The sequence below is a fragment of the Echiichthys vipera genome (assembly GCF_963691815.1).
Source record: "Echiichthys vipera genome assembly, chromosome: 23".
Taxonomy (NCBI): Eukaryota; Metazoa; Chordata; class Actinopteri; order Perciformes; family Trachinidae; genus Echiichthys; species Echiichthys vipera.
Genome location: NC_139848.1, coordinates 12,443,383 through 12,454,013, shown reverse-complemented (window position 1 = coordinate 12,454,013; position 10,631 = coordinate 12,443,383). Strand labels below are relative to the sequence as shown.

The window sequence follows — 10,631 nt, the reverse complement described above, 5'->3', positions numbered from 1 at the left end:
CGGCATAAGAGAGAAAGAGCTCGGGATTTGCATACATTTACCCGCAGTAATCTCTCATTGAAAACTTTAAATGTCATCGTTCCGAAACACTCTCTCCGATGGAAAACAGCTGAGCCGAGGCGCCGCCATTGCTTAAAGATTAAAGGAGAGTGATGCTCCTCAGAGAGAACGCTGACTGGATGGAGAAACAAGGGGCGACTCAAACTGTTCCTGAAGCAGCAGGAGAGTGTGTGTTGCGTCTGCGAGCCGGATAAGGGGGAAGAGTGTTTTTACTGACCCTGCTGTGAGTGCCCGCTGCAGCGGATACGGCATAACACCAGTTCAAAGCAGTGCAAAATATAAATGGGGAGTAGAACTTTATCAACACAGATTATATGTCAAAATACTGTTACCTTGGCCTGTGACAGTTATTTTTAGTCATTTCAACAGCAACGCAGTTTTCCGATCCAATGTAGGAGCTATCTCACAGTCAAAGGACATTTTTTATTTCCTGTTATATTATCATATAATAAACAGTCATGGAGCTGAATGCATTCACATGTACTCCTAAACAGGCTTAATTGAAGTTTATTTAACAATGTGTCAGAAAGAAGGAATACTAACCGCCCTCTCCCAAAAAACAACCATATAGGTGCTTCGTAGAAACAGCTTATAGTAAAATAAATGTATAGCGGTGATAATAATAATTATGACATGAGCAAAGGAGGTCAGGTGAAATCAAAAGTCAACATTTAAACTTATTTTATGTTACGCAGGTATGTTAACTTGTGAGTAACGTAATCACGTAATCACTTAAGTTAAGTGACGTACTACGCTTAGGTACTAGGACGTGTTGATCTGCTGCCACCGTTAATTTAGGAAACGTTCAAGATCCAAGATTCAAGATTCAAGAAGGTTTATTCGTCCCGAGGGAAATTATTGTGCAACAGTTTCAATACAAAGGTGGGAAAGGCTCAGAGTGACAATAAGCTAACATAATCAAATCAAAATAAAGCTAACGTCAAATAAATCTAACAATTAACTAAGTGTGACAGAGTGCAACAGACATTGTGGTTAAGCGTAGGTTTATACAATATACAACAATACGCAGCGTGCAGTTTAGCAGCATATTGAAAGAGAATAAGTACAAACTAAATAAGTGAGAAGGAGCGATAAGTGATAACAGTGTTAAAAGTGTAGCAGCATTTCCTACAGAACTAAGTTACAGTAAAGCACAGTAAAGTGTAGCAGCAGTAAGTTACAGTACCACTAAATAAAGTGATGATTTGATTCAAGTCAATTCAATTCAGTTTTATTTACAGTGCCAAGTCGTAACAAAAGTTATCTCAGGACACTTTACAGAGTATGTATAGACCACACTCTATGACTTATTTATGATTTACATAGACCCAACAATTCCCCCGTAGAGTCCGGTGGCAATGAAAACCTTCCCTATAACAGGCAGGAACGTCAGACAGACCCAGCTCTGCGGAGGACGGCCATGTGGGTTGTAGTAGAGTTGTGTGTGTAATGCTACGTTGTGGACACAGGAACTAATCCTACATTTTTAATACATAATTAGTATATTTGTATTTTTTTTTATCTATCATCTCCTCTCTTCTTCAACATTTTCTTTATTTTCTATTTTCAACACAGACCCACACACAGACACAGTAGGCAGGTGGAGCAGGCACATGAAAACATGACCTCTGGGCCTCATTTTTTAAAGGGGGGAGTGGTCAATTGTCTCCTCCCCTCCTCCTCACACAAATCACATACTGTACATACAAACACACTCATATCCACACACACTCTCACAGCTGCACAGCTGTGAGGGTGGGAGGGGCCCTGCCTTTCTGATGAGAGACAGAGTGGGAGAGAGGGAGAAGGAGGCTGGGCTATTGTGATTGAGTACAGAGGGAATCTCACTGGACGTCGGCAGAGCTCTCTCTACCTTTACGCACTGAGGGCAACTTTGCGCCATGGCAGTGTGTGCGCAGTGAGTCTCCAACCATTTTACAGGCAGACAGGGTTGACCACAATGCAGGGCAGAGCTGGCAAAGCCTCCAAAAGGGAGATGGTGATAGAGTCTCCACAGCAGTACAAGAGCCTGGCTGAGATTGAGGCAGAGGTGGAGGCTGGGTCACAGGTGGCAGCGGTAAGTGTGCACTGTGCCATCTTTTACAAAGCAGTAAATGGCATTTTTCTCAAATCCTCTCTAGTTCTGGTAGTTGTAAATGGAACTGATGTGATCTGATTGTTTAAAGTTGTTTTTTTTATCTCTTAGATTCCCTTTCAAGAGCAGCTTTGAAGATTTTTTAAAAGGGTTAGACGGAAATGGGAAATTGCAGCTTCAGGGTACACCTCTCCAGAGGGTTGAATGTTGATCTTTTTTTAGGAAATGGAGCACTTGTGGCTCTCTTGGCTCATTAACTGTTTCCGTACTTCAGAGTCAGGCAGATTGAAGAGTTGACTGCAAAGTTGGTGCAGTGATAAAGGTGCAGGTTCACTACTTTGTTAGAGAACACTGTATATATACTGTATACTGTATATGCTGTATATATACATATTTTATTTCCCTTAGTTGGATTGGTGTTTGGAGACCTTGGAACCACTTTATTACTATTTTTCTAAACACTAAAGATGTCATTTTATTGAAACATTTCCCTAAATTAGGATTCATTTATTTTTAATCAGCAAATCTAGATTATAAATTGTAATTTTCCTGATAGGGCAGAGTATTATTAAACAGAATTTGAGCTTATAGAGCATAATAACGGCCACAACTTTAGCCCTAATAGTTTAGTTGATCACATAACTGTGTCTCCAATATATTCATGTGAGATAATTACTGGCAATTCACAGTTCACAGCTGCTTGTTGTTAACTTCTGTCTGAATGGCAATTATCCAGTCTGAGTTCAGGAATGGCGATTTTCTGCTTATCAGATGATCTTTTACATCCAAAGGGTGGAGAGATAAGGAGGGATATTTTCATTACATCATCAGGAGGATTGGTTGGACGAATCAAAATGCAAATCTGTGGTCAGAGTGTTTAATTGGCCTCAGTTTGTTATGTATTCATTGGACACAGGCCAAGAGGCTAAACCAAATAATATGGATAACAGCCACACAGCGCACAGCCTCGTTCCAATCAGGAACGATTCAGATATGGACAGAAAGATAATAACTTTTGGTAGGATTTTAACAGGTGTATGTCAAAAAATAGACAAGACATTTTCAGATTTATCCCGCAATTTTTCTGTTTGTCTCACAGTTAAGGGAACATTGCACTTGAGATGTACTGTAACAGACGTATTTTGAGATAGAAATCCTGTAATGTTGTGTCAGTCTGCAATTTTTTGGGGGATTCTATGGATCCGTTGGTAGGTGTGTCAACTAGCATGGTTCACTGACTATATGAAATATCTCAATTTTAATCTTCGGTTTATGACCGACTACCTGCAAAATTAATAACTTTCCGAAGGAGGCCCTAAGGTCTTAACATGTTTTATCTTGTGCATACAAAATAGAAATATTATCTCTCAGGACTATGTTCCCATTAGCTGTACTTTGTGTTCAGTGTCAGGTTACAAATGTTAGCATTCTGACAGGTTAAACTAAGATTCTAAACATTATACCTGGCTGTTTCTAGATGGTAAGCCTAGATTTGTGAAAACTCTTGCGAGACTTGCTTCCCAACCACCTTTATTAACCTTAACCCTAACCATCTAACCATAACCATTCGAGTTCAATGCCTAACCTTAACCATCTAACCATAACCATTCAGGGTCAATTTCTAACTTTAACCATCAAACCTTTACCATTCAGGGTTAATGCCTAACCTTAACCATTCAGGGTTAATGCTTATCCTAACCATCTAACCTTAACCATCCGAGGTCAATGCCTAACCTTAACCATCCAGGGTCAATGCCTAACCTTAACCATTCAGGGTTAATGCTTATCCTAACCATCTAACCTTAACCATCCGAGGTCAATGCCTAACCTTAACCATCCAGGGTCAATGCCTAACCTTAACCATTCAGGGTCAATGCCTAACCTTAACCATTCAGGGTCAATGCCTAACCTTAACCATTCAGGGTCAATGCCTAGCCTTAACCATTCAGGGTCAATGCCTAACCTTAACCATTCAGGGTTAATGCTTATCCTAACCATCTAACCTTAACCATCCGAGGTCAATGCCTAACCTTAACCATCCAGGGTCAATGCCTAACCTTAACCATTCAGGGTCAATGCCTAACCTTAACCATTCAGGGTCAATGCCTAACCGTAACCATCAAACCTTTACCATTCAGGGTCAATGCCTAACCTTAACCATCAAACCTTTACCATTCAGGGTCAATGCCTAACCTTAACCATCTAACCATAACCACCTCACAAGCCTTTCACATATCTTGGGTTATCTCAAGAGACTTTTGCAAATCTTTTGGTTTTCACCTAGACACGACCATGATACCTGCTAAACATAAGCATTGTCATTGTGCTTGCTAATGATAGCATTTGGTTTTAAGAGCATATACATACTGCAGCCTCACAGAGCAGTATCAGTTCCTAAAGCTGGCCTTTCTTTAATGCTTGAGGGGAATGGAAACAGAAGGGAGGAAAGAAACAGAGTTCAGATTTTGTGTCAGCTTGTGTCTCACAACTTTATGCACAGTGTCCTTATACCAGAAAATGAGTTTGTTCAAAAAATCAAATCAACAGGTATAAATTAGGTGGGGCTTCTCACACTTTCTGATTCCAACTGTCAGAATTATTGTGAAGTGAAGTATTTAAAAACGAACTAACTAACTTAGTTCAGCTTTGAATAGATCAGAGCTTTGTTTACTTCCTTAGCCACAGCCACGTGTGTGTCATATGTGTGTTTTCTAATATCACAGTAAGGCTTGTTGAGAGAGAACATGCTGGAGGAATCCCATGGCTCTCTTCTGTGGAATGTTAAAGCCAACGTCTAGGGGAGTTTAATCTCCGCTAGATCACGAACTGTGCTTCACGATCTTACCTACTGCCAAGCATCAATGCTTACAAAGCCACCTCTGTTACATTGTAGTATACGGATTAACTATGGAATGAAGAATCCTGTGTATTCTCCTGTAATTAGCATTGGTATGAGGAGGTAATACCTACTACTGTAAATTCTCAGAGGAGAGATTTGTAGAGCTGCAAAGGCCACTGCATCTCTAGTTTAAAGTTTTGAACGTGAGCTCATGACACAGTGACTGGTACAATGGCACACACAGACTCTCGCTCATCCATCCATCCATCCATCCCTCACTTCTTTCATTTAGCGTCTTCTCTTCTGTTAACACACATTCATCTCTGTCTCTGTGCCAATTCCTTCTGCTGTAGCTGTCAGTAACTCTGCGAAAAGACAATAGCAACTTGTTGTTCAGACAGTGTGAATACCCCATATGTGTAACTCATCCCATACACTGATACCCTTATTAATTGCACTAAGTACTAGAAGACCACACATATTTATAGAGAAGCAAAGATTACTGGACAGAGCATATTGCCGATCACTAATCCATTGCTGTAATCTGCTCTTTTAGGTTAAGCCAAAGGTCATAGAGCCTCTGGACTATGAGAACGTGGTTCTACAGAGGAAGACCCAAATCATCAGTGATGTTCTGCGGGACATGCTACAGTTCCCCACGGACGACTTCCAGGTAAGACTAAGAAACTATTTATTGATCCCAGTAGGTCCATTTTACTTTTGTGTGTGTTTGTGTGTGTGTGTGTGTGTGTGTGCGTGTGTGTGTGTGTGTGTGTGTGTGTGCGTGTGCGTGTGTGTGTGTGAGAACCGGATGTTGCTAGAGTTTGGCTCAGTTAGGTCAAATGATTTACGTCTTGTTGAAGTCTTCAGAGCTAACTCTTCCAACAATGCAGGACGCACTGCATTGCTTCCCGAACAAATTGCGTAACAGGGACGGTGATAACACTTTTTCTATCCGTTTAATTTCATATGAGCAAGTAGATAGATCAGACAGCCAGCCAAACAACTGTAAGAATCCCAATTTTGAGCTAGAAACTCCAATTTCAGTGCTACGATGAAGGCAAAGTAATGGTAGTAGTTTCTCTTTCTGATCTAGCTTAGTAGAGATACAGTTTGTATCACTCGTCCCCTTCTTTGCCTCCTCCTTTTTCTTTTGTCAAGACTAGTTTCCACGGTTACTTTCGGTTACTCCGTCCTTTTACACTACCTGTTGATAGCTACTGTAATCTATTTTGTTGATTGGCCTGAAATAGTCTGCGTTAAGAAGCAGTAATGCAATGTGTATGTCTAGGGCTTTTATTGTGAAAGGTAAGAACAGAAGTAGTGAATCAGTAATGTGCTGCTGTTGACAATATGAGAGGCAAAAATGAGTCTGCCGTCTTGGATTACACCGCGGGGTCTCCGTTTTATTATATTATTACCTTTATATGTGTGACACAACTCAAGAGCTATCCTCTTTGTGCTGTAAAGCAAACGAGATTGTATCCGGTGGCAAACAGAACTGCACAGTGCAAGCTAGGCTCATAGGGAACCAATTGAAATGCTCATGGTGCCATTGTGAATATTTATACACATTGTGAAATCAACATTTACATTTACTTTACAATGATAAATTAAAGCAAAAAAATTGTTTTTATTAAATTTTGCAACCCAATTCGTAATACCAGCCTGAAACTAATAGTTTCTAAGAACTCAGAACGTGGACTCACAAATAGATGGACCATATTATGACATTACTCAGTAAATCTATGCGTTAAATTGGCTATAAATTTGACTTCTACATGCACTGCGTGTAATCCCTGGCTCACGCTCTTATAAACATTTACACGCTCCATAGATCTGCTGCTTGTGTTCAAAGAAGCTCAGAGGCTATGTCAACATTACATCACTGTGGTGAAGGGATGGATCTCAGCAGGGTCCACTCCCAGTTTGAGAGAGAAAGAGAAAACAGGGACTCAGACTCACCCTCAAATGTTTTTCATTCCTCAAATCTCCTGAACAATATTGAGAGTTATCTGACTTTAAAGGGTAAGTCTGGTCGTATTCAATATTTTTTCTTATTGTCAACAAAGCCCATGTGCAGAGCCAAGGCAATGTATGTACAGTATAAAAGCTTGATGTATCTTATCCTGCTAAAAACTACAGTGCCCAGTTGTTTTAGGAGGAAGGCTTTAGGAAGCCTTTTTATAAACATGAAACTATGTATTTGTGACCAGTTTTCCAAGATCATTGTCAGGATTGTCATACAAAGTCCGTATTTGCCGTACAAAATTGTCGCACATTAAAAAATAACGTTTACACACCGACTCAGAAGCTTTCTTGCATCTTTAAAGTTTTGCGGAATACGTTTTCTATGTTTTTTTTGTATCTGTGAGAGCTGTTTCACCTCTCAGCACTTTTGCTTTAGCTAAACAAGCGCGTAATGTCCTTTATTAACACTTTTTGGGCTGGGACCAGTGCTATCCAAGTGAAGAAGTGAGAGGACCACAAATTCATTCCCAATGCTTGAGGACTGGTATTGCAAATGTTCGCAACACATAGAATAATAAAACACATCAGGCTTAGTGTGCAAGATTTCTGTGCGTAACACTTTTTATTGGATGATAGATTTTAAAAAATGCATACAAAAACACAGAGTGGGTGCACAAATGCTTACAGTCAAATTAAAGTGAACACAAGAGAATAGGATCTACACTCTTGTGAATTGAAGCTTAGAGCAATACGTAGAGTAAGTGGTGGGAAATTTTCAACGTACAGTCTGCTTCTAGACTATTTCACAATCAGTACATGATGAGTGGTTTTCATTACAAGTCTGTCTGCTGAGCACAGCCATTAGCAACTGCCCTTTGTGTGAGTGTGTGTGTGTGTGTATGGTCCGGCCCAGTCCGTCCATCTGTCTAACCTGCCATATGTTTTACATCACCGGGCTTAGAGAAGAGAAGGGGGAGCCAGCCAGACATCTAGTATGCGCACGTGCTGCACGGATACGCATGTATCTGGATACACACTTGTGCACAGTAATGCACAGAACCTCAATTTGGAACTTCCCCTATGTGCATTCATGTAGATCATTGGACTGAATGTGTTCAATATTTTAGGCTTAAGTGGAGTCTTCAAATTTGTGATCCTGCGCAACACACACTCGTCACTTTCATCTTTCAAACTAGAAAGAGGACCTCAAAGAAGACTCACTCTTATTCTCCCGTCCCCAACCACTTTGAACAGATATCCATGCTAGAGAATTACATTCCTGCCTGGCATCACCCTGTCTGCCCCGCAGTGTCACTGCCTGTGGGAACACGCCCCTCTGGCCCAGTGGAAGCCGTCACAGCCCTGGTTTAATGACTGTGAAAGTATTGGTGTTAATTGACAACCAGCAGTTCTTGCTAAGAGTTGCAGCGGCGTGCTTTGCTCAAAATCTCCTGTGAGTGAATAGACACGCTCTGTGTGTGTGTGTGTGTGTGTGTGTGTGTGTGTGTGCGTTGGATGGTTTTCAGTGCACTCAAAAATAGTCTGACGGTTTTGTGAGTGCAACCGCAATGTCTATGAAGTGTCATACTGTGTTAAACTGAATCTGCTAATTGGTCATCCACCCAAAAATAAATATTCAACCATTATCTACTCGCCCCTTGAGATTTTTGAGATGAACTAGCCCTTTAGCCTCTCTCAACCTGCTTACACCATTAAAGTTAAAACAAAAGTTTGACATTTGGCCGCATCATGTCTGATACTGAATGTGATGCTAGGAGATAACTAGCTTGGGTTAGCATGAAGGCAGGAAGCACGAGGGAACAGCCTGGCTCTGTCCAAAGGTAAAAAACAAAACAAAAAAACAACTACCAGCACCTCTAGCTCACTGAGTAGCATTTTTTGGCTTTTTGATACATGTAGTTTTCACATTTTGACCTTTGTATGGATTTCACAAACTATATACAAAGCCAGGCTGAATCTCCTTTTTTCCAGGCTTTCTGCTAAGCTAACCTAACCGCATGCTAGCTCCAGCTTCATAGAAGAGACGTATTTCCAAAAAATTCAAACCACCTCCAAGGTTTTTTGCTTTTGTACAGCTACAACCAAAGCATTAAAAATTCTGTTAAATTTCCACAAATAGCTTTTGTAGCCAAACCCCTGCACTGTCAGCCTGAAGGGCCGATATTTTCCTCACTGCAGATGTTTTACCATATTACTGAACTGAATAAACTGAGCTCAGTTTGGGCTGCTGACAAGGCTTTGATAGCTATGGCAGGATTGAACTGGACAAATGCGGGCAGAGGCTCAATAACGGCATATACTTGCCAGTGGAAGAATAGGAAATTTAGGACAAAAGTAGGTCATTGTGCCACTGTTCACTTCTCATCTTTGTGGGTTGAGTAGAAAAGCAGAACACTAAGTGGGAGCAAGGCTTGCAAGTCCAACAGTCTTGACGCCTGAGGCGCCTTTTGCTCCTCAGCTATGGATCTTCGCTCTCATCTCTCTGGCAGTATATGTCTAATAAGGCTAGCAGGATAAAGAATTAGGACTAGAACAATCCTCTGCAGGACTGTTTTCTCATCTTTGAGCAAAAGGAACAAAAGTACCACGTCCTTTCATCTCCAATTTTAAACGCTGTTTGAAAGAATAGTTCATGATGGTTGATTAATAATATGATGGGACAAGATTTATTATCCTTAAATTTGAACATGATTGGAAAATGTCACAAAACTTGCTTGCTTACCTTATTTCAGCCAATCTTGGAACCCACTAGCTATCTGTCGGGCAACAATTTAGCCTCTGGGGCAACACCTAATATTTTGGTATTTCCGGTGTAGCCTCTTACGAGCGACTTGTGACGGATTTGAAATCAGATATTAACACAAAGCTAAATTGATGTCAGAGAGTATTGTGATATTGCATTTCAGCCAATGTGTTTCGCCACGTTTGGTGTCCACACAGACTGTTGCAACCAAAGCATGCTCAAATGTGATTGGTAAATACTACTCGGACTACAAACGGAAAATAGGCCGCGTCCGTTACCTAAATCTTGTCTCGTTGCCTACAAATTTTACATTCCCATGCAGAGAATCTGTTTCATGCTCTTCTCATCTAACTCTCAGAAAGGAAGCCAAGTAGTGGATTCAAAAGTCCCCGCACAATGAGACATCGGAGATCTGCCGAAATCCGCCAAAATTTGAATGATGCGAAAGGCGTTGTTGCGCGTCACCACGAAAATCTGCAAATCTCTCTTGCTCTGTTCTGCTGGGACTTCCACCACAGACCAAACACTGTTTATCTGAACACATTGTCCAGATTAGCATGACATAGACCTGGATTAAAATCCGCAAAATATATCTTTGAACGTAAGCTCTAATGTTTTTTGTATCTATGTCCCCAGGGTCCTATGTTCCCTAGCTCAATATCCTCTTCCTATGACACATTAACAGAACCTTTCAAAGCCTTCTGTGTTCAGCAATGCTTTTTTTTCTCCAGGTCAAATGTTCAATGTATGTTTTGCCGTTTCAGTGATGTTGGAATCACCCGTCTACAGCTCATAACGTACTGAAGTTATACTCCTTGAAACTTTCCGCCCTCAAATTTGCTGAAAGATTTTTCTCAGTTTTCTTGACATCCATTCCAGACATTAATATCACCACATAGGCT

The 10,631-nt window shown here is 40.8% G+C and overlaps 1 protein-coding gene across 1 annotated transcript in view; it reads left to right on the top strand.

Moving 5' to 3' along the window:
- Positions 1–2,020: 2,020 nt before the first annotated feature.
- LOC310964934 (dedicator of cytokinesis protein 9-like) overlaps positions 2,021–10,631 on the top strand; it is a gene marked incomplete at its 5' end in the record, with an annotated part of 49,739 nt that continues 41,128 nt past the window's right edge. Inside the window, 2 exon segments of the mRNA XM_083938259.1 lie at positions 2,021–2,137; positions 5,551–5,667. Coding sequence (XP_083794385.1) covers positions 2,021–2,137; positions 5,551–5,667 — 234 coding nt within the window.